At 51.2% G+C, this 24,058-nt stretch overlaps 1 protein-coding gene across 1 annotated transcript in view; it reads left to right on the top strand.

Annotated features, from left to right (window-relative positions):
- The first annotated feature begins 644 nt into the window (after window positions 1-644).
- The window catches only part of LAMA2 (laminin subunit alpha 2), a 132,098-nt gene continuing 108,684 nt past the window's right edge, over window positions 645-24,058 (top strand). Inside the window, exons 1-7 of the mRNA XM_054173980.1 lie at window positions 645-653; window positions 735-869; window positions 3,068-3,192; window positions 6,701-6,787; window positions 8,999-9,192; window positions 19,716-19,858; window positions 20,388-20,486. Coding sequence (XP_054029955.1) covers window positions 645-653; window positions 735-869; window positions 3,068-3,192; window positions 6,701-6,787; window positions 8,999-9,192; window positions 19,716-19,858; window positions 20,388-20,486 — 792 coding nt within the window. The remainder of the gene's footprint in view (window positions 654-734; window positions 870-3,067; window positions 3,193-6,700; window positions 6,788-8,998; window positions 9,193-19,715; window positions 19,859-20,387; window positions 20,487-24,058) is intronic.

The raw sequence follows: 24,058 nt of genomic DNA, 5'->3' as shown, positions 1-24,058 counted from the left end.
TGGAAGGAGCCTGACCCCTTCTTCTGGCCAGCTGCCCAGATCAGATTCCCTCTCAGCCTCTTCCACACTAAACAGCCCTAGGTCTTTCTGCCTCTCCTTGTAAGGTCCCTTCAGCATCTTTGTGCTTCCCCCTGCTGGACTCTCCTGCAGTTCCCAGTCCCTCTTGAACCGGGGAGCCCAGAACTGGACACAGTACTCCAGATGTGGTCTCACTAGGACAGAGTAGAGGGGGAGGATAACCTCCCTTGACCTGCTGACCACACTCTTCTTAATGCCCCCCAGGAGACCTTTTGGCTTCTTGGCCACCAAGGCACATTGCTGTCCCATGGAGAATTTCTTGTCCTCCCAGACTGCAAGGTCCTTCTCCATGGAGCTGCTTTCCAGCAGGTCAACCCTTAATCTGTACTGGTGCAAACTGAAAGCCATCCTGGAATGATGCTGGGGGCAGAGTGAGAGCAGTGAGGTGTTCTGCATCTGAGGGAAAGGTCTCTCAAGCTGTAATGTGAAAAGCCTGGTGCCAGTGGAGTGCTCCAGGGACTTTGCAGCAGTGTTTCCAATTAGGGCTGCCTCTTGTCATCTGTAAGGCCCTGTGTATTCTTTGTGACACAGCTGGAAGCCTGGCAGCTTCTTGTCACAACTTGTACATGCAGGAGGTCAGAAAGATGAGTTTGCAATGCTGCCCACACCCTGTCCCCTCTGTAATGATGTTTTCTTCTGCCTCTCTTCTCTTGCAGTCATGCTCTCCAGGATTTTATAGGCTCCCACCCCCAGCTGCAGGAAGGACACCTGCTCAGTCCTTGGGCACCTGTGTTGAGTGTCAATGCCATGGGCACAGCACTATGTGTGACCCTGAAACATCCATTTGCCAGGTATTACATTTCTGCTCTTACACACTTGCTTCATCTCCATGCAGAATTCCTGACCTGGGTCACTGAGATAGAAAAAATAATAACAAAACAATAAAAGTGGACAGTTTTACTTAAATGGCTCAGGAGTCAATGTTCAAGAGGGGCCACAAAAGCAAACCATCCAAGACTGGGGTTTTCCCTGCTGAGATTCTGGAGTTCAGTCACTGCAGTGCCTTTTCTCCTCTGCTTTTGCTGTCTGTGTAGAAAGGAGCACTGGAAACCTGCAGACTGGAGCAGCCATGGAGCATGTGTGCTGCATGAGCTGAACCCAGCCCAGCTCTTCCAGGCATCAATGCAATCTGTGCAGTGCCTTTTCTCCTCTGCTTTTGCTGTCTGTGTGGAAAGGAGCACTGGAAACCTGCTGATTGGGGCAGCCATGGAGCGTGTGTGCTGCACTGAACCCAGCCCTGCTCTTCCAGGCACCAAAGCACAGTCTGTGCAGTGCCTTTCCTCCTCTGCTTTTGCTGTCTCTGTGGAAAGGAACCCTGGAAACCTGCAGACTGGAGCAGCCATGGAGCATGTGTGCTGTACTGAACCCAGCCCTGCTCTTCCAGGCATCAGTGCAATCTGTGCAGTGCCTTTTCTCCTCTGCTTTTGCTGCCTGTGTAGAAAGGAACACTGGAAAACTGCAGGCTGGAGCAGCCATGGAGCATGTGTGCTGCACTGAACCCAGTCCTGCTCTTCCAGGCATCAAAGCACAGTCTGTGCAGTGCCTTTTCTCCTCTGCTTTTGCTGTCTGTGTAGAAAGGAACCCTGGAAACCTGCAGACTGGAGCAGCCATGGAGCATGTGTGCTGCACTGAACCCAGCCCTGCTCTTCCAGGCACCAATGCAATCTGTGCAGTGCCTTTTCTCCTCTGCTTTTGCTGTCTGTGTAGAAAGGAGCACTGGAAACCTGCAGGCTGGAGCAGCCATGGAGCATGTGTGCTGCACTGAACCCAGCACTGCTCTTCCAGGCATCAGTGCAATCTGTGCAGTGCCTTTTCTCCTCTGCTTTTGCTGTCTGTGTAGAAAGGAGCACTGGAAACCTGCAGACTGGAGCAGCCATGGAGCATGTGTGCTGCACTGAACCCAGCCCTGCTCTTCCAGGCATCAGTGCAATCTGTGCAGTGCCTTTTCTCCTCTGCTTTTGCTGTCTGTGTGGAAAGGAGCACTGGAAACCTGCAGGCTGGAGCAGCCATGGAGCATGTGTGCTGCACTGAGCCCAGCACTGCTCTTCCAGGCATCAGTGCAATCTGTGCAGTGCCTTTTCTCCTCTGCTTTTGCTGTCTGTGTAGAAAGGAGCACTGGAAACCTGCAGGCTGGAGCAGCCATGGAGCATGTGTTCTGCACTGAACCCAGCACTGCTCTTCCAGGCATCAGTGCAATCTGTGCAGTGCCTTTTCTCCTCTGCTTTTGCTGTCTGTGTAGAAAGGAGCACTGGAAACCTGCAGGCTGGAGCAGCCATGGAGCATGTGTGCTGCACTGAACCCAGCCCTGCTCTTCCAGGCACCAATGCACAGTCTGTGCAGTGCCTTTTCTCCTCTGCTTTTGCTGTCTGTGTAGAAAGGAGCACTGGAAACCTGCAGGCTGGAGCAGCCATGGAGCATGTGTGCTGCACTGAGCCCAGCACTGCTCTTCCAGGCACCAATGCAATCTGTGCAGTGCCTTTTCTCCTCTGCTTTTGCTGTCTGTGTGGAAAGGAGCACTGGAAACCTGCAGACTGGAGCAGCCATGGAGCATGTGTTCTGCATGAACTGCACCCAGCCCTGCTCTTCCAGGCACCAATGGACATGACCTGATCTGTATCAGGCACTGTGTATTCAGTGAGACTGAATTCCAACTGATTGTTTCTCCTGCTTCACTGACTGGAGCAAAGGGTGGGAGGAAGGATGAATGGGATGTGGCATTCTGTAAGATGAATGGGTTAAGGCATTCTGCAGGATACATCAGACTAGCTGCAGGTCTTCATTCCTTCATCCTGCCTGCAACCCTCTCTGCGACTCAGCAGGCATTCCATGGATGCTTCACGCAAGCGAGTCCCACTGCACATCCTACCAGGGAGAGGGAAACTGTGAACTGAAGGGACTTTGAATCCCTGAGGCTGGGAACAAAGTGTTTTCTGTTTTCTTCTGCCTGTCAGATACAGCTTTCACCCTGCCCCCTTCCTTTCCTCTGCAGGACTGCCAGCACAACACCGCAGGTCACCACTGCGAGAGGTGCGCGCTGGGGTTTTATGGTGTTGTCCAAGGCTCTCCAAGTGACTGTCAGCCCTGTGCTTGCCCACTGCCCATCCCTGGTAACAAGTAAGCAAACTCAGCATGCAGAATTGCCTTTCCAGCAAGCAAGAGCTTTATTTTGGGCTCACCATGTCCTTTTGCAGACGGCTACAGGAGAGCTGCTTCACGGAAGCCATGCGAAGGAGCTTTGCTTTTGCTAATTGATCTTCCTTTAACAGCCAGAAATTGCTCCCTTGCTAACTTGTGATGAATAAATTAATAAGTGCTAGAAAATGCAATGCTCAACAGCTAATGAATGTGTGCTGGAGAGGTATTCTCACAGATGAGGCCAGAGCACAACTCGAGTACAATCCAGCCACGAGGGAGCTGTTAAAACCCCTTGCACTCGTATATGGGGCTGGTATGAATGTGTTCCAGTGCCTTTCTTGCTCCACTGTGGAATTTATTGATTCCTTATTTAATGTTACATGAGTTTGAGGCAATTTGTGATAGACAGAGTAATTTAAAAGCAATACAGTTATTGCAGCATAAATTGTATGGGTTGCTTCATGCTAATGAGCCTTGCCAGGATGGCTCCACCTCTGTTCCCGGCAGATGACACTTTAGCACTCCAGATCTGTTTGTTGTTCTGCTGAGGAGCTCTTAATGATGTTTGGAATCACACCACAGTGCTGCTCTGAAGAAGCTTTGTGTTTCGTGATGGGGCTCTTGAAAAGCTCGAAGTGTTCCTCAAACCATCTTGCTGAGGTCCAAGTGACCTTTAGGTTGCTGCAGTGAGTGCCTCAGACGCTGTTTCGCAGAGGTTCAGGTCGTTTGTTCTTCTTTCTCTTAGTTTTTATCCCTTTGGGGTGGTCGAAGGTTTATTTTGAAGGAGGGAATCCCTTTCTCAAACATCAGTAACACCTTCCAGTGTCTCACTTCCCTCACTATAAAGAATTTCTTCCTAATCTCCAGTCTCAATCACCCCTCTTCCAGCTCAAAGCCATTGTCCCTTGTTCTGGCACTCCAAGCTCTTGTAGAAGTCCCTCCCCAGCTCTCCTGTAGCCCCTTCAGGTACTGGAAAGCTGCTCTAAGGTTCATGGAGCCTTCTCCACACTGAACAGCCCCAACCCTCTCAGCCTGTCCCCATAGTGGAGGTTCTCCAGCCCTCTGATCATCTTTGTGGTCTCCTCTGGACCCTCTCCAGTAGCTCCAGGTCCTTCTTGTGCTGTGGTCCCCAGAACAGGAGGCAGTGCTGTAGATGGGGTCTCTTACGATCTTATTATGTCATAGAATCATAGAATTGTCAGGGTTGGAAGGGACCTCAAGGCTCAGCCAGTTCCAACCCCCCTGCCATGGCCAGGGACACCTCACACTGCAGCAGGTTGCTCACAGCCACCTCCAGCCTGGCTGCAAACACCTCCAGGCAGGAGGCTGCCACCACCTCCCTGGGCAACCTGTGCCAGGCTCTCACCACCCTCCTGAGGAACAACTTCTTCCTCACATCCAATCTCAATCTCCCCATTTCTAGTTCTGCTCCATTCCCCCCAGTCCTATCCCTCCCTGACACCCTCAAAAGTCCCTCCCCAGCTTTCTTGTAGCCCCCTGAAGATCCTGGAAGGCCACAATTAGGTTTCCTTGGAGCCTTCTCCAGCCTGCACAACCCCAGCTCCCTCAGTCTGTCCTCACAGGAGAGGTGCTGACTGAGCTGCTCATATTGTGGGGAGGTACCACACAGGTGTTTCAACTTGTGACATTTTACAGTACCCCACTCAGCTTTCAAATGCTGGCTCTGTGCTCCACTGCAGTCAGCAGCCTGCTTCAGAGGTGAGGAGGTGGGGGAAAGGGAAAAAAAACACCAAGAAAAAGAGCAGTGAGAACCAGTTGCTCCTGGGGGTGTGGATCTATTTTTACAGAGCTGAGAATGTGTTGAATAATGAGTTTGTGAGGAATGGATCAATTTGTTTACATTTCTTTGCAGAAGTGTAATTTTATATCCTCACTCAAGCACTATTGATTTTAATGCATTATAAGCAAATTAGAGAAGGATGCTGACTGTACTGCACCATGAAGGAGCTCTGGGCTCACTGCTGACCACCCCTGCTTCTGATGAGGGGGGACTGGAGTATCTTCCTCGTGAGGCAAGACAGGGAATTGGGGCTGTTCAGTCTGGAAAAGGGAAGAGTGAGAGGGATCTCATCAATGCTGATCCATACTTAAAGGGTGGCTGTCAGGAGGATGAGGCCAGGCTTTGTCCAGTGGTGCCCAGGAACAAGACAAAGGGTAAGAGGCACAAACCTGAGCATAAGATGTTCCATCCAAACATGAGGAGGAGCTTCTGCAATTTAAGGGTGGCAGAGCACTGGAGCAGGCTGCCCAGAGAGGTGGTGGAGCCTCCATCCCTAGAGGCATTCCAAACCCTCCTGGATTTGTTCCTCTGTGACCTTTTCTGGGTGATCCTGCCTTGGCAGGAGAGTTGGACTCTGTGATCTCCAGAGGTCCCTTCCAACCTCTACCATTCTGTGATTCTTTCACAGAAAGCTGCAAGATGTTACAGGGCTGTACCATTTTAATGTTTAGCTGTGTTTCTTTGCCCTACCTACCCTTTTTGCTTGTTGTAGCTGTCTGTGCCCACACTTGATGTGCAAATGACCCAGCAACACCACAGAATATTCCAGGAACTTGCTGCTTTGTTCAGTTCCCATAGGTCCAAGCTGCAGCCACAAGCTACCCATCTATGGCCTGGCTTAGTAGAGATAACCTGGTGTCCTCTGTAATCAAACACAACCCTTCTTTGATCATGGAGAAGGTAGCTTTTAGGATTTTTCTCCTCTGCAGGTCAGTCCTTTCCCTTCACAGGCTTACAGGATGTCAGGAGTTGGAAGGGACCCAAAGAGATCCTTGAGCAGGACCATATGATCTAGCACAGGTCACACAGGAACACACCATATGATCTAGCACAGGTCACACAGGAACACATCCAGACAGGGCTGGGAAGGCTCCAGAGAAGGAGACTCTACAACCTCTCTGGGCAGCCTGCTCCAGGGCTCTGGGACCCTCACAGTGAACAAGTTCCTCACTTTGAGGTGGAACCTGCTGTGCTGTAGTTTCCATCCATTGCCCCTTGTCCTACTCCAGGGTGCAACTGAGCAGAGCCTCTCCCTGTCCCCTCCTTCCTGACCCCCAGCCCTCAGCTATTGATAAACATTGATTAAATCCCCTCTCAGTCTTCTTCTCTCAAGAGTAAACAGCCCCAGGGCTCTCAGCCTCTCCTCCCCAGGCAGTGCTGCAGTCCCTTCAGCATCCTTGTAGCCTCTCTTGGACCCTCTCCAGCAGATCCCTGTCCCTCCTGAACTGGGGAGCCCAGAACTGGCTGCAGTATTCCAGGTGTGGCTTCACCAGGGCACAGCAGAGGGGGAGGAGAACCTCCCTGGATCTGCTGGACACACTCCTCCGAATGCACCCCAGGATCCCATTGGCCTTCTTGGCCACCAGGGCACATTGCACATTTACACTAGAGGCAGAGCTGGCACAGCTGGCTGGGATGAAATGATGCAACAGAGTGGGGAAAGTTTCTCACTTGCCTGTGTTTCAGCTTCAGCCCTTCGTGCGTTGCGGAAGGAGCTGGGGATTACCGGTGCACCGCCTGCCCGCCGGGGTACGAAGGGAAGCACTGTGAAAGGTAGGAGCAATGGGAAGGGGAGGGGGAGGGACAATGAAAGATGGGCAAGATGTGAAGGAGAACAATGGCCTATGCTCCTAGAAGGATGCATTTACAAATGCTTAGGTACAGACCTCCAGATGAGTCATATTCTCTGTATGTGTTATTTAAACTCAGTCAGCGTAGGCTATTTTCAGGGACACCCACTGTGAATTAACATTCAGTGTTATTTATATCACAGACAGTGTCCTGCTCTTACTTTGTGATTTGGGGGGGTTGGGTTGTCCCCTGGACCTCAGAAGATAAGCTGAAAAACATGGGATTTACCTGCATTTAGATACCATGCTTATGGTGTGTCCTGATGTCACACACAGCCTTTGTGTTAGTGACCACTCTGAGGGAGCTGGGGTTGCTTAGCCTGCAGAAGAGGAGGCTCAGGGGAGACCTTCTTGCTCTCTCCAACTCCCTGAAGGGAGGCTGTAGCCAGGAGGGGGTTGGTCTCTTCTCCCAGGCAGCCAGCAGCAGAACAAGAGGACACAGTCTCAAGCTGTGCCAGGGGAAGGTTAGGCTGGAGGTGAGGAGAAAGTTCTTCCCAGCAAGAGAGATTTGCCATTGGAATGTGCTGCCCAGGGAGGTGGTGGAGTCCCCATCCCTGGAGGTGTTCAAGAGGGGATTGGACGTGGCTCTTGGTGCCATGGTTTAGTAGTCAGGAGGAGTTGGGTGACAGCTTGGACTTGATGATCCTTGAGGTCTTATCCAACCTTGTTGATTCTATGATCTATGATTCATGGGCACCCACTGGGAAAGGCACTTACAGCTAAACACATTAATGGTCAAACTGCAAATGAATCATAGTCTCATAGAGTTGTTTTGGTTGGACAAGCCCTCTAAGGTCATCAAGGCCAACCAACAACCTAGGACCACCATGGCCATTAAACCATGACCCCAAGTGTCCTCTCTACACATTTTTTCAACAGCTCCAGGGATGGGGACTCCACCACGTCCCTGGGCAGCCTGTTCTAATCCTTGACCACTCTTGCAGCAAAGAAGTTTATCCTAATCTCCAACCTAAACCTCCCTTGCTGCATCTTGAGGCTATTTTTTCCCCCTCTCCTATCAGCTGATACTAGGGAGAAGAGCCCAACCCCCACCTGGCTCCAACCTCCTTTCAGGGAGTTGTAGAGAGCCAGAGGGTCTCCCTTCAGCCTCTTCAGCAGGCTAAACAACCTCAAATCCCTCAGCTGCTCTTCACTACCCCTGTTCTCCAGACCCTTCACCAGCTTCATTGCCCTTCTCTGGACACTCTTCAGCACCTTAATGTCCTTCTTGGAGTGAGGGGCCCAAAACAGAAGCTAAACATCAGCTGTAGCCAAGCTGTAGGATTAGGATGATTGCAATTAGCTTTTGTCTGCTATGACAGGGGATTGGAACTCGATGATCCTTGTGGTCCCATCCAACCCTGACTGATACTATGATACAACACAAGTGGCTAGTGGGGAAGGAAGGGTCTACAGATCCAACCTTGGCAGCATGGAAATGTTTTGTCATTGTCTAACAGAAGTTTACCTGAAAACTGTTAAGGGTGTGGAATCACTTATGCATAATCCTTCCATGTAGGCTGCTCCATGTCCTCAGGAAAAGTTATTGCTTATTGGACAGCTTGCAACATTTCTCCCTCTGCAAATGCTTGCTGAGTCATAGAACCATAGAATCACTAAGGTTGGAAAAGACCTCAGAGATCAGCAAGTCCAACCTGGCACCCAACACCTCATGACTACTAAACCATGGCTCCAAGTGCCACGTCCAATCCCCTCTTGAACACCTCCAGGGACGGGGACTCCACCACCTCCCTGGGCAGCACATTCCAATGGCCAACACCACTTCCTGTGAAGAACTTTCTCCTCACCTCCAGCCTAAACTTCCCCTGGCACAGCTTGAGGCTCATAAATCCCCCAGCAATATTCCCTCTGGTTCATGAAGGGATCTTTGTGTTCATTCTGTGTCCCGCTGTGGTGCACCGTGGGTCTCAGTCAGCCCGACCTGCCTTTGTCTTTGCGTTGTCAGGGGGAGGTGGTGGAGTCACCATCACTGGAGGTGTTCAGGAGGAGACTTGATGGGGTGCTTGGTGCCATGGGTTAGTTGTTTGGGTGGTGTTGGATTGGTTGATGGGTTGGACACGATGATCTTGAAGGTCTCTTCCAACCTGGTTTATTCCATGTGTTCTATGTTTAGATGTTCCCCTGGCTACACAGGAAACCCCCAGACTCCAGGAGGCTCCTGCCAGGAATGTGAGTGTGACCCACACGGCTCCCTGCCCGTGCCCTGTGACGCTGGGACCGGACAGTGCACGTGCAAGCCTGGATTCACTGGGTGGAAGTGTGCGGGCTGCGAGCATCGGCATGCGCGGGAGGGCGCCAGCTGCGTCTGTACGTACGCTAACCTTCTCCTGGAGACTGTGGGGCTGAGCTGCCCAGGGCTCAGGAATGCAGCCCTGCTCTGTGCATCACTTGGTCATGTGGGCTTCTGTGGAAATAGTTCATGGAACCATAGAACGGGGGGGTGGTTGGGAGGGACCTCTGGAGACCATCGGGTCCAAGCCCCCTGCCAAAGTTGCATCACCTAAGGCAGGTCACACAGGAACACATCCAGATGGTGTTAGGGGTTGAATTAGATCCCCACAGTAACTTTTTTGGGGGGGGAAATACAGAATTACCCAGGTTGGAAAACCTCTGAGATCATCAAGTCCAACCTATCACCCAGCACCATCTAAACCATGGCACCAAGGGCCTCATCCAGGCTCTTCTTAAACACTTCTGCCCCAAGGAGTAAATCTCACCACACTCAGAACTTGGAAGTACAGAGGGACTTGTATTTACAAAAGAATAGATAGAATAGAGTGGAATGGAATGGAATGGAATGGAATGGAATAGAATAGAATAGAATAGAATAGAATAGAATAGAATAGAATAGAATGGAATGGAATGGAATGGAATGGAATGGAATGGAATGGAATGGAATAGAATGGAATGGAATAGAATGGAATAGAATAGAATAGAATAGAATAGAATAGAATAGAATAGAATAGAATAGAATAGAATTGAATTGAATTGAATTGAATTGAATTGAATTGAATTGAATTAGCTAGGTTGGAAAAGACCTTTGAGATCATCAAGTCCAACCTATCACCCAGCACCATCTAATCAGCTAAACCATGGCACCAAGCACCCCATCCAGTGTCTTCCCAAACACCTCCAATGATGGTGACTCCACCACCTCCTTGGGCAGCACATTCCAGTGGCCAATCTCTCTTTCTATGAAGAACTTCTTCCTAACATCCAGTCTAAACCTCCCCTGGCACAGCTTGAGACTGTGTCCTCTTGTTCTGGTGCTGGCCACCCAGGAGAAACTACATGTAGCAGTATAAATGGCAATAAACATGTACAGGGTGGATTTACACACACATATGTACAGCATAACAACAGCACAGGACCCACCTGTACCTTTGATTCAGCTCTTTGTCCCCCCTTGGGGACAAAAGGGCCCCAGAAGGGCTACACAAACACACTTGCTCCCTCTCAGCCCCACACTGTACCTTAGAAGGAATCCAAAAGAGAATCCCAAGGCCAGAGGGAGGATAGCACAGCCTGAAGGCCAAAGCAGAGCAGAAAAGAGCCAGCAGGCAGAGGGGACAAACACACTCTGCTGCAAGATGCAAGGTTTTCAAAACACCAGTGGAACTACATTATGCTCCCTGTTGTTATTGCTCTGTATCCAAGCCCTTCATCATTTATCTTTTACTCAGATGTCTCTGGAATTTTCCTGATTACAAGAAGCATCTGAGCTAGGGACTAGCTCAAACCACTACAACCCACAACCCCTCTGGGCAGCCTGCTGCAGGGCTCCAGCACCAAAGAAGTTTTCCCTCTTGTTGAGGTGGAACCTCCTGTGTTTCAGGCTGTGTCCATTGCCCCCTCTCCTATTTCAGGACCCCACTGCACAGAGCCTGGCCCATTCTTGCCACCCACCCCTCAGATATTTGGAACCATGAATAAGATCTCCTCTCAGCTTTCTCTTTTCCAGGCTGAACAGCCCCAGTAGTAAGAAGCAGCTGGAAGGCTTCTTACTGCTTTGGCATGCTGGTCAACTTTCTTCACCAGCCCTGAGATGGCAGGAACACTCTCAATCCATTTTAATATGCTCCCTGAAAGCTGACAACAAAGCTTGAAGGGCTTCTTTCTGTGGCTTTTTGAAGTCCCTGGGTTTGCTAAAGGTTGTCACTGCTGGTGTGACAATATTTGTTCTCAGTGAATTTTTCAGTGCTCTCCTAAATGTTTACCCAGCAATTGCTGTGCTCTGTGCCACGAGTCACATGAAGCTTTCCACCACCACCCCTCCCAAGGTTCCCTTGGTCCTGTTGGCTCAATCAACCACCCACTGGAATTTTAAAGACACAAGGAATGACAGATGAATATTATCCAGGAACAAAGGACCTCCTGTGTTTAAATCACAGAGCTAAGAGCCTGCAGCAGTGCTGTCTCCACCCTGCCTGCAGTGTGGCTTGGCCTTAATTATTGGCTGGAATTCTTTTTCCAAGGGACTTGGGTGCTGTTTGTTCTGAGCCCAGAATCTCCTTTCCCACGCTGCTGTGTGCTGAGGGTTACTGTGGGGGTCTAATTCAACCCCTAACACCATCTGGATGTGTTCCTGTGTCACCTGGCTGCTGAGGGCAGGTCAGGGCAGGCCTCGAGCCAGCAGCCGCTGAGGGGTGAGGGCACAGTGGGCACAGAGTCACCTGGTGGTGCCCAGGGTGGGAGGGCACAGGGGGCAGCTGGCTCAAAAACACCCCTCAAAAAATACTTTATTGACTAATAAATAAACCCTGGGAGAGCCCAAGGGCAGCAGCTACAGGCAGGGGGCACTGCGGGGGCACAGCCACAGCTGGCACCACTGGGCAAGGACACCGCTGGGGTCAAGGCCACCACCAGGTCAGGGCAACCTTGTGTGGCCAGCAGGAGCAGGGAGGTCATTCTGCCCCTGGACACTGCACTGCTTAGGCCACACCTTGAGTCCTGTGGCCAGTTCTGGGCCCCTCAGTTCAGGAAGGAGGTTGACTTGCTGGAAGGTGTCCAGAGAAGGGCAACAAAGTTGGTGAGGGGTTTGGAACACAGCCCTGTGAGGAGAGGCTGAGGGAGCTGGGGTTGCTTAGCCTGGAGAAGAGGAGGCTCAGGGGAGACCTTCTTGCTCTCTACAACTGCCTGGAGGGAGGTTGTGGACAGGAGGAGGTTGGTCTCTTCTTCCAATGAACCAGCAGTAGAACAAGAGGACACAGTCTCAAGCTGTGCCAGGGGAGGTTTAGGCTGGATGTTAGGAAGAAATTCTACACAGAGAGAGTGATTGCCCATTGGAATGTGCTGCCCAGGGAGGAGGAGGAGTCACCATCCCTGGAGGTGTTCAGGAGGAGACTTGATAGGGTGCTTGGTGCCATGGTTTAGCTGATTAGATGGTGTTGGATAATAGGTTGGATGCAATGATCTTGAAGGTCTCTTCCAACCTGGTCTATTCTATTCTATTCTATTCTATTCTATCCTATCCTATCCTATCCTATTCTATCCTATCCTATCCTATCCTATCCTATCCTATCCTATCCTATCCTATCCTATCCTATTCAGGGTCAGGGCCCCCAGAAGGCTCCGAGGCCAGCACAGAAATTTAGGTAGCAAAACCCTTCCAGAACACAGTAAATCCTGACTCCAATAAGGCATTTTCCTCTCCTCCATCTCCCCCAGCTGAGTAGGAACTCATTTTATTGTGAGATTCATTATTTTTCCTTTCTCTGGAGGCCATCATTGTTCATTGTTAAGTAGAGCCACGTTCCAAAGTGCCACGTCCACACATCTCTTGAACACCTCCACCACCTCCCTGGGCAGCCTGTTCCAATCCCTGACCACTCTTACAGCAAAAAATTGTTCCTAATCTGCAACCTAAACCTCTCCTGGCACAATTTCAGGACATAAATTCCCTTCCAGTTGAAACAAAACCTTAATACTGCTAATAATAGTGATAAAGGACTCAATGTACAGAGAATTAATGCTTTAGCCAGAGTGCATTCATTGTCTCAGGTGAGCTGTATGCATCTATCTGCTTTGGCTCCTTTGCACAGTGCCATTCATTAGAGGACTTGTGAGGAGAGGCTGAGAGACCTGGGGTTGTTTAGCCTGGAAAGACCACACTGAGAAGGGATCTTATGAAAGCTTAGAAGCAGATACAGGGGGAAGTCATGAGGATGAGGCTGGGCTCCTTTCATCAGTGCCCAGTGACAGGGCAAGGGGTGATGGGCACAAACTGGAACCTCAGAGGTTTCACTTGAACTTGTGTCCAGTTCTGGGCCCCTCAGTTTAGGAAAGATGTTGAGATGCTGGAAGGTGTCCAGAGAAGGGCAAGGAGGCTGGGGAGGGGTCTGGAGCACAGCCCTGGGAGGAGAGGCTGAGGGAGCTGGGGTTGCTTAGCCTGCAGAAGAGGAGGCTCAGGGGAGACCTTCTTGCTCTCTCCAACTCCCTGCAGGGAGGTTGTAGCCAGGTGGGGGTTGGGCTTTTCTCCCAGGCAACCAACACTAGAAGAAGAGGACACAGTCTGAAGCTGTGCCAGGGGAAGTTTAGGCTGGAGGTGAGGAGAAAGTTCTTCATAGAAAGAGAGATTGGCTACTGGAATGTGCTGCCCAGGGAGGTGGTGGAGTCACCATCACTGGAGGAATTTAAAAAGAGCCTGGATGAGACCCTTGGTGCCATGGTTTAGTTGATTAGATGGTGCTGGGTGATAGGTTGGAATTGGTGATCTCAAAGGTCTTTTCCAACCTGGTTTATTTTATTCTAGTCTAGTCTAGTCTAGTCTAGTCTAAAGAGAAACTTCTTTCCTCTGGGGCCCTGGAACCCTGTAGCAGGCTGTCCAGAGAGGTTGTGGAGTCTCCTTCTCTGGGGACTTTCAAAATCCACCTGAAAACATTCCTGTGTGACCTGCCCTAGGGCACCCTCATGGGGAACAACTTCTTCCTCACAGCCAATCTCAATCTCCCCATTTCTAGTTTTGCTCCATCCCCCCCAGTCCTATCCCTCCCTGACACCCTCAAAAGTCCCTCCCCAGCTTTCTTGGAGCCCCCTGCAGATCCTGGAAGTCCACAATGAGGTCTCCTGGGAGCCTTCCCCTCTCCAGCCTGCACAACCCCAACTCCCTCAGTCTGTCCTCTCAGCAGAGCAGCTCCAGCCCCCTGCTCCTCCTCCTGGCCCTTCTCTGGACACCTTCCAGCCCCTCCAGAGCCTTCCTGGCACAGAGGCTCCAGAGCTGGCCCCAGAGCTGCAGCTGTGGTCTCAGCAGAGTGGAGCAGAGGGGCAGAATCCCCTCCCTGGCCCTGCTGGCCACACTTCTCTTGCTGCAGCCCAGGCTCTGCTTGACTCTCTGGGCTGCAAGTGCTCCCTGCTGGCTCCTGCTGAGCTTCTCCTCCCCCAGCACCCACTAAGTCTCTAAAAGGCCACCATAAAGTATGACCTGAAAGCTAGATGATGCACATTTAAATCCAGTTACAGAGGCATTTTTACCCACAGTGTGTATTATTCCACAACATATTATTGTTTAACATTTCCATTTTATCATGTCCCTTACCACAGGCACTGTAAAGGTTTTAGAGTGCAAACACAGGGTGAAAAGAGGGAGGAATGGAGAGCTGTGCATGCTCATTCCAATGATCTATGGCTGGTGTAGCTCAAAACCTGGTTTACCAGATTCCTCCTGTATTGTTTTCTTTTCATAACCTGTCATTTTTCCTTGCTCAGTGCATGCCACTTTCCAGGGCTGTGTTATAATAGCTGTGGTGCAGCAAGATGCAGGTAGAAGGGAAGGAGAAGATGTTGTAGGGTTTTTTTTAAGCCACTGCACAAAGCATTTGTACAGTGCCAAATAACAACAGAAAGCTGATTAGTGCTGAATGGCAGAGGCAGCATTCAGTCCCCACTGCACTCTTAGCACAGAACAATGGCTGTGTCCCCAGGACACCATTAGGCAATGGAAAATTATATCCATGAAGGAGGGGGTTTTTTATGGTAAGCAATACAAGGGTCTGAATGCTTTGCTCCACTGCATGAACATTGGAAATGCTTTGCATTAGTCTGGTGAATCACTGGAGTTTGGATTACATACATAGAATACATACATAGAATAAAGCAGTTTGGAAGAGACCTTCAAGATCATCGTGTCCAACCCATCAACCAATCCAACACCACCCAGACAACTAACCCATGGCACCAAGCACCCTGTCAAGTCTTCTCCTGAACACCTCCAGTGATGGTGACTCCACCACCTCCCCAGGCAGCCCATTCCAATGTGCAATCACTCTCTCTGTATAGAACTTTTTCCTAACATCCAGCCTGAACCTCCCCTGGCGCAGCCTGAGACTGTGTCCTCTTGTTCTGGTACTGGCTGCCTGGGAGAAGAGACCAACATCCGTCTGTCTACGACCTCCCTTCAGGTAGTTGTGGAGAGTAATAAGGTCACCCCTGAGTCTCCTCTTCTCCAGGCTAAGCAACCCCAGCTCCCTCAGCCTCTCCTCGTAGGGCTTATGTTCCAAACCCCTCACCAACTTTGTTGCCCTTCTCTGGACACCTTCCAGCAAGTCAACCTCCTTCCTAAACTGAGGGGCCCAGAACTGGACACAGGACTCAAGGTGCGGCCTAACCAGTGCAGTGTACAGGGGCAGAATGACCTCCCTGCTCCTGCTGGCCACACTGTTCCTGATGCAGGCCAGGATGCCATTAGCCCTCTTAGCTGCCTGGGCACACTGCAGGCTCATGTTCAGTCTACCATCAACCAGCACCCCCAGGTCCAAAAAAAGGAGGAGGCACACCCCTGGCTCTGCTGACCACTGCAGGATTCGAACCCATGACCTGAACACTCATAGAAGCAGGGTGGGCAGCAGGGCCAGGAGGTGACCAGCACCTTGTGCTCAGCACTGGGGAGGCCACAGCTGCAGTGCTGTGCTCAGCACTGGGCCCTTCCTGCAGGAAGGACATTGAAGGGCTGGAGCCTGTCCAGAGCAGGGCAACAAGGCTGGAGAAGGGCCTGGAGACCCTGGGCTAGAGGAGGGGCTGGGGATGTTCAGGCTGGAGAAGAGGCTGAGGGGAGAGCTCATTGCTCTCTACAGCTCCCTGAAGGGAGGTTGGAGTGAGGAGGGGGCAGCCTCTGCTCCTTGGTGGCAAGGGACAGGAGCAGAGGAAATGGTTGCTAGCTTCATCTGGGAAAGTTCAGGCTGGATGCTAGGAAATATTTCTTCACAGAGAGGGTTATCAAACACTGGAATGGTCTGCCCAGGGCAGTGCTGGAGAATTAGAGAGTTACAGAATTAACCAGGTTGGAAAAGACCTTTGAGACCATCAAGTCCAAGCTGTGACCCAGCACCATCTGATCAACTAAACCATGGCACCAAGGGCCTCAGCCAGGCTCTTCCTAAGCACCTCCAGGGATGGGGACTCCACCACCTCCCTGGGCAGCACATTCCAATGGCCAATCTCTCTTGCTGGGAAGAACTTTCTCCTCACCTCTACTCTGCCCTGGTGAGGCCTCATCTATAACATTGTGTCCAGTTCTGGACCCCTCAGGTCAAGAAGGACATCAGGGAACTGCTTGAGAGAGTCCAACCCAGAGGCACAGAGCTGCTGCAGGCAGTGGAACATCTCCTGTAAGGCCAGGCTGAGGCAGCTGGGGCTTGGAGCTGGGAGCAGAGGAGCCTGAGGGCTGCCCTCATGGCTGGGGATAAAGATGTGCAGGGATGGCCAAGGACAGCACAAGGGGCACTGGGGGCAAGCTGGAGCAGAGGAGCTGCCAGGGGAACAGAAGGGAAAACTTTGTGACTGTGAGGGTGCTGGAGCCTGGAGCAGGCTGCCCAGAGAGGGTGTGGAGTCTCCTGCTCTGGAGGCTTTCCAGTCCCACCTCGATGTGTTCCTAGGTGATCCTGCAGGGGGGTTGGACTCAATGATATTTTTGAGGTCCCTTCCAACCTCTGTGGTTGTGTGTCCATGACAGAGAGAGATCCAGCAGGGATTTCATTGCTAGGAATTTTCCTCTACCTCAATCTTGTAGAGAAAGGAAAAAACCAAAACACCTTGAGCTGTGCTGCAGTCAACAAACCTACATCTGTAGGAGTTTCAATATCTAATACTGGTCAAAGGAGAAAATTACATCATCAGAATTCTTTACTAGCAGCTCTTGGACACTTCAGTGTTGTACTCTAAGAAGAATGATGCTTGCAATGAGCAGGAATGGCAAGGAAGAGTTCAGCTCCATTCTGGGGTTCTGTTGGAGGGGGGTCACAGGAGAGCTTGTTTAATATCTGGTGTGGCACCAGTACCAAACTGGGGCAGCAGAGAACAGGTGAATTATCCTAACAGCTTAAATAGTTTATTGTGAGGCTGCAGGAAGTTAGTGCTGAAGAGTCACTGACCTCAGCTCAGGGATTGCATGGTTACCTTGAGACCAGAACTGACCTACTTACAGGTACTAAACTAGGAGACACTGGAATGGGTTGTGGACACCTCACCCCTGGAAGTGTTTAAGACCAGGCTGGATGAGGCCTTGAGCAACCTGGGCTGGTGGGAGGTCTCCCTGCCCATGGCAGGGGGTTTGGAACTAGAGATCTCTAAGGTCCCTTCCAACTCAATCCATTGTGAGATTCTATAGCACAGTCTTCTGAATCTTAATACCAATCAATGTATTGAAGCAAAACTGTGTTAGGGAATAACTCAAGAGGAGGGAGACATTGAGTTGGGTAGTGACAGGACTGGGGGGAATGAATCCAAGATAGAGGAGGGGAGATTCAGCTTGGATGCCAGGAGGAAGTGCTTCCCCATGAGGAGGGTGAGAGACTGGAACAGGTTGCCCAGAGCTGAACAGCAACTATGAGAAGGCTCTGAGGAGACCTTCTTGTGGCCTTCCAGGATCTGAAGGGGGCTCCAAGAAAGCTGGGGAGGGACTTTTGAGGGTGTCAGGGAGGGATAGGACTGGGGGGGATGGAGCAAAACTAGAAATGGGGAGATTGAGATTGGCTGTGAGGAAGAAGTTGTTCCCCAGGAGGGTGGTGAGAGCCTGGCACAGGTTGCCCAGGGAGGTGGTGGCAGCCTCCTGCCTGGAGGTGTTTGCAGCCAGGCTGGCTGTGGTTGTAAGCAACCTGCTGTGGGGTGAGGTGTCCCTGGCCATGGCAGGGGGTTTGGGACTGGCTGAGCCTTGAGGTCCCTTCCAACCCTGACAATTCTGTGACTCCCTGTGTAAGATGGAATAAGTGGTCAGGTGTCCATGAAAGGATGCTGCCTCTTGTTACTTGAGCAATCACTCTTGTAAAAAACACTCAATATCCCTTGGCATGCATACTGTGGAGCTGCTTCTCCCAAGAGGTAAGTCAAGATCCTTCCAGGACTTGTTGTGCATGGGGAAATGTGGTGAAAATGGAAAATGCAAGGATTTGCAGCAGTTGCTTGCTGGGCTATTGAAATATTGACTGCATGGTTTGCCTCTTACATGCTGGCAGTGCTGTAATGATCTGAATTTAGTGCTGCTGTTGTCCATATTAGACACAGCTTTATCCTGGGGGTTTTACAGACAGGCACAGGAGTGGGTTTGGTCTTGCATGATATAATCATGCTCCCCCAAGTCCTTCTCCTCAAAGACTGCTCTTGAGCCACTCCTTGCCCAGCCTGTCATTACATAGTTGTAACACTTTATCTGCACCCCCCTCTTGCATTAGTAAGTTCATTGCCTCACAGTTTGCTGCTGAGATGTGGTTTAGATTTGCCAGGTCTGTGTAACATCCTTAAGGGGGGCAACAGAAAGGCATTCCCAAAACTCTGTTCCAAAGGATGAAGAATTTCCCTGTCTGCAGCACAAATGATACCAGACTTCCAGGTTGTGAGAATTTCTCCTGACAGTTCATAGTTTCCTGGCCTGCAGCAGGAAGAGTGTGGCCAGCAGGAGCAGGAAAGTCCTTGTGCCCTGTGCTCAGCACTGCTTAGGCCACACCTGGAGTCCTGTGTCCAGTTCTGGGCTCCTCAGTTCAGAATGGAATGGAATGGAATGGAATGGAATGGAATGGAATGGAATGGAATGGAATGGAATGGAATGGAATAGAATAGAATAGAATAGAATAGAATAGAATAGAATAGAATTAACCAGGCTGGAAAAGACCTCAGAGATCATCGATTCCAACCTATCACCCAGCACCATCTAATCAACTAAACCATGGCACCAAGGGCCTCATCCAGGCTCTTCCTAAACACCTCCAGAGATGGTGACTCTACCACGTCCCTGGGCAGCGCATCCCAAGGGCCGATCTCTCTGGCTGGAAAGAAGTTTCTCCTCACCTCCAGCCTAAACCTCCCCTGGCACAGCTTGAGACTGTGTCCTCTTGTTCTGCTGCTGGGTGCCTGGGAGAAGAGACCAACCCCCACATGGCTACAGCCTCCCTTCAGGGGAGGCAGCAAGAAGCTCTCCTGTGAGCCTCCTCTTCTGCAGGCTAAGCAACCCCAGCTCCCTCAGCTTCTCCTCCCAGGGCTGTGTTCCAGACCCCTCCCCAGCCTCCTTGCCCTTCTCTGGACACCTTCCAGCACCTCTGCAGAATTTATCTCTTTCCATTGGTAAACCACTCTGCCAGGAACAGCTCTGGCCAGTATCTCCCAAAAGGAAGTCACTGAGAGCCATCAAGGGCCATCCAAAGCCATTGCCTTGTCTCTTCAGGCCAGGTACCACTGCACATTGAGTCAATAGGAATCCAGGTTCTCACAATGCTTTGGGGGCAAAGGGTGTGCAGTCAGGGCTCCCTCTCACAGGATGGTCTGTGTGCCATGACATCTCTAACTGGAGCATGTAGCTTCATCATTCAGTGGGAATCAATCAGCTCTGCTGTTATCCCCCCTCCCAGCTTGTGATGACGAGTGCACAGGACTGCTTCTCAATGACCTGGATCGCCTGAACCACATGATCCTGAGCGTGAACCTCAGTGGACCACTGCCTGCTCCATACAGGATGCTGCATGGCTTTGAGAACATGACCCAGGAATTGAAGGTATGCTCACAGCATTCACAGAGATGAATAAATCAGCTGTGCTGGAATCTGTTCAGGCTCACAGCCCTGAGCAGGTTCAGGGAAGAAGACAAATCCAAGAATGAGTGACTTCAAACTTGTTTTGGCTGGGCAAAAAGTTCTGGCAGTTATTTGTTTTGACTTCTTTTAATGAATCCTTCTTGCAGCAGTAGTTTGTTTTCATATAGGTAAGAAAATACACTGCAGGCCCAGACAAGGTGGTGCCATGGACACATAAAAGGGTGCCCGTGCTGGGGGTCCAGAAAGCAATTCTCTGGTTTATTACACTGTGTATTCCCTACCATGCTGATAGGTTCTCCACTGAACTATGTGAAGCTGTCAAGATCCCTGGGAGAAGCATCTTGGATGGATGTGACAAGAGTCACTGACAAAAGGCAGCTGCATGCTGTAATGAGAAGGAAGTGTTTTGATCCTTCTCCTCTGCAGTGTCTGGAAGCACCGAGATCCATTGCAGACAGATTCTCACTCTCCCTCCTCTCTTCCCCACCAGCATTTGCTTTCACCTCAGCGAGCACCAGAGAGGCTTCTTCAGCTAGCACAAGAAAATCTGGATACCCTGGTGACAGAAATGGATGAACTGCTGACAAGAGTAGGTCTATGATCACGTTGGTGCCTCTGAGTTTGGTTAGGGCTGCATAATGATGGCAATCGTCTGCCTATGAATTAAACATGAGCGAATAGATGAATGAGAAGAGGCTTCTCAGTCTCAGGGTTGGAGATGGCAGCAAGCCCTCTAACAACCTCTTTTTGAGGGCCAGTGCACTGAGATGTATTTGATATGAAACTTTATAATAATGGAAGAAAACTTTTCAGTACTGCTACAGAGCAATCAGGAATGGGGCTGCTCACTTTGGAGAGGAGAAGGCTCTGAGGAGACCTCATTGTGGCCTTGCAGGATCTGCAGGGGGCTACAGGAAGGCTGGGGAGGGACTTTTGAGGGTGTCAGGGAGGGATAGGACTGGGGGGGTGGAGCAAAACTAGAAATGGGGAGATTGAGATTGGCTGTGAGGAAGAAGTTGTTCCCCAGGAGAGTGGTGAGAGCCTGGTTGCCCAGGGAGGTGGTGGCAGCCTCCTGCCTGGAGGTGTTTGCAGCCAGGCTGGAGGTGGCTGTGAGCAACCTGCTGCAGTGTGAGGTGTCCCTGCCCATGGCAGGGGGCTGGGACTGGCTGCTCCTTGAGCTCCCTTCCAACCCTGACAGTTCTATGATTCTATGACCTTTGCTGGAAAAGCTGGCACTAGGGGAAGGACAGATCATGCTGCGGCAGATGTGGGGCTTTCCCATGACTTCAGCTACAGGCTGGCCACAAAACCAGGGCATTACCACAGGTTATCACATCTGGAGTTTTTCTTTGGAAATGGAAGTGCTTGCTGTCACAGAATAATTGTGGTTAGACATTTCCTTTGGATCATCCAGGCCAGCCATTCTCTAACTCCGTTCCTAAACCTTGTCCCTCAGCACCACATCTCTGCCTCTTTCAAGCACCTCCAGGGATGGGGATTCAACCCTCTCCCTGGGCAGCCTGGGCCAGGCTGTGAGAACACTTTCAGTGAAGAAGTTTATTCTGACAAGCTGTCCAGAGAGGTTGTGGAATCTCCTTCCCTGGAGGCTTTGAAAGCCAACCTGGATGTGTTGCTGTGCGCTCTGCCCTGGGTGATCCTGCTTTGGCAAGGGGTTTGGGCTGGAGGTCCCTTCCAACCCCTAGCATTCTGCTAGTCTGTGATTCTGCAATCTCCAACCTAAACCTCTCCTGCTGCAACTTGAGGGCATTTCATTTTTCCTTTTCTTTGGAATGTTAGTACTGAGAGCTAAGGCTCTCTGCATTCTGCATCAGCAGGCTCATCTCAGCATATTCCCTTCCTAATCTGGGGCTGACTGTCTCAGGATAGGTCTCTGCCTGTTTCTCTTTTTAAGGCTGCCTGGTGCAATACTAACAGCCTGCCTTCACTCGGAGTTGTTGTCTCACATTCTCAAGCGTATTATTGGAAAGGCTTTGCTCTTTTGCTGTTTCATTTTCCATTAGGGATTATCTGTTGTGCTGGCTGCATTCTCCAGGAGCTGCAGAGCAAACAGAAGCCTGGCCTGACAGAGTGAGAGTTGGGGCTGTTCAGTCTGGAGAAGAGAAGGCTCCGAGGTGACCTCATTGTGGCCTTCCAGTGTCTGAAGGGGGCTCCAAGAAAGCTGGGGAGGGACTGCTCAGGATCTCAGGCAGTGATAGGACTAGGGGGAATGGAATGAAGCTGGAGGTGGGGAGATTCAGGCTGGAGGTGAGGAGGAAGTTCTTCCCCAGGAGAGTGGTGAAGCCCTGGAATGGGTTGTCCAGGGAGGTGGTTGGGGCCCTGTCCCTGGAGGTGTTTAAGCCCAGGCTGGATGAGGCTCTGGGCAGCCTGCTCTAGTGTGGGGTGTCCCTGCCCATGGCAGGGGGGTTGGAACTGGATGATCCTTGTGGTCCCTTCCAACCCTGCCTGATTCTATGATACTATGATTCACTGGCCAGCAGGTCAAGGGAGGTTCCCTTCTCCCTCCACTCTGCCCTGGTGTCACTACATCTAGGCTATTGTGTCCAGTTCTGGGCTCCTCAGTTCAAGAGAGACAGGGATATGTTGGAGAGAGTCCAAGGGAGGCTGTGAAGATGCTGAAGGGCCTGGAACAGCTGTGTGAGGAGGAGAGGCTGAGAGCCCTGGGGGTGTTGAGCCTGGAGAAGAGAAGGCTGAGAGGGATCTGATCAATGGTTACAAATACCTGAGGGGTGGGGGGCAGGAAGGGGCCAGGCTCTGGGCAGTGGTGTCCTGGGATAGGACAAGAGGCAATGGACACAAACTGGAACCCAGGAGGTTCCACCTCAACCTGAGGAGAAACTTCTTTGGTGTGAGGCTGCTGAGCCCTGGAGCAGGCTGCCCAGAGAGGTTGTGGAGTCTCCTGCTCTGGAGCCTTTCCAGCCCCACCTGGATGTGTTCTGTGTGCCCTGCCCTAGGGGATTTGGAGTGAATGCTTTCCAGAGGTCCCTTCCAACCCCTTCCAGTCTGTGATTCTGTGACTTATTTTAGAGGCATTTCCTGGGAAGGCCCTGGAAGTGCTGCTTAAACAAATGGCAAGTTCTCAGTGGGAGCCAATGAGTGCAGTAATTGAACTGGGGACAATATTTAAAGGGAGAATCCAAATATATGCACAAAGTGTGTGAGCTGAGTTAAATGTGTGCTCTGTGTTTCATTTGTGAGGGCAGTGAGAGCCTTCTGGAATGCAGGCAGTGTGCTATTTACTCTTTTTATTAGGAAAGTTTCATTTTGAAATGGACTTTATTTGGCTCGGTAAAAGACATTGTCTAGAGACTGAGAAAACAGCACAAATTCTGCCATCTAGTGGGAGAGAAGAGGGGAGCTGGACCAGCCACAACCCAAACACAGCTGTCCAAAAGGCTGTCACCGGTTCTGCACTTTGGCCACAGCAACCCTAGACAGAGCTACAGGATGGGGACAGAGTGGCTGAGAGCAGCCAGGCAGAGAGGGACCTGGGGGTACTGGTTGATGGTAGGCTGAACATGAGCCTGCAGTGTGCCCAGGTGGCCAAGAAGGCCAAGGGCATCCTGGCCTGCATCAGGAAGAGTATGGCCAGCAGAAGCAGGGAAGTCCTTGTGCCCTGTGCTCAGCACTGCTTAGGCCACACCTTGAGTCTTGTGTCCAGTTCTGGGCTCCTCAGTTCAAGAAGGACATTGAGAGACTTGAAGGTGTCCAGAGAAGGGCAAGGAGGCTGGGGAGGGGTCTGGAGCACAGCCCTGGGAGGAGAGGCTGAGGGAGCTGGGGTTGCTTAGCCTGCAGAAGAGGAGGCTCAGGGGAGACCTTCTTGCTCTCTCCAACTCCCTGCAGGGAGGCTGTAGCCAGGTGGGGGCTGGGCTCTTCTCCCAGGCAGCCAGCACCAGAACAAGAGGACACAGTCTCAAGCTGTGCCAGGGGAAGTTCAGGCTGGAGGTGAGGAGAAAGTTCTTCCCAGCAAGAGGAATTGGCCACTGGGATGTGCTGCCCAGGGAGGTGGTGAAGTCCCCATCCCTGGAGGTGCTCAGAAAAGGCTTGGATGTGGCACTTGGAGCCATGCTTTAGCTGTCAGGATGTGTTAGGCATTAGGTGATAGGTTGGACTTGATGTTGCACTGAGGTCTTTTTCCAACCT

Source organism: Dryobates pubescens, chromosome 28, assembly GCF_014839835.1.
Source record: "Dryobates pubescens isolate bDryPub1 chromosome 28, bDryPub1.pri, whole genome shotgun sequence".
Taxonomy (NCBI): domain Eukaryota; kingdom Metazoa; phylum Chordata; class Aves; order Piciformes; family Picidae; genus Dryobates; species Dryobates pubescens.
The sequence above is the reverse complement of the archived record's forward strand: the minus strand, read 5'-3'. Positions and strand labels throughout refer to the sequence as shown.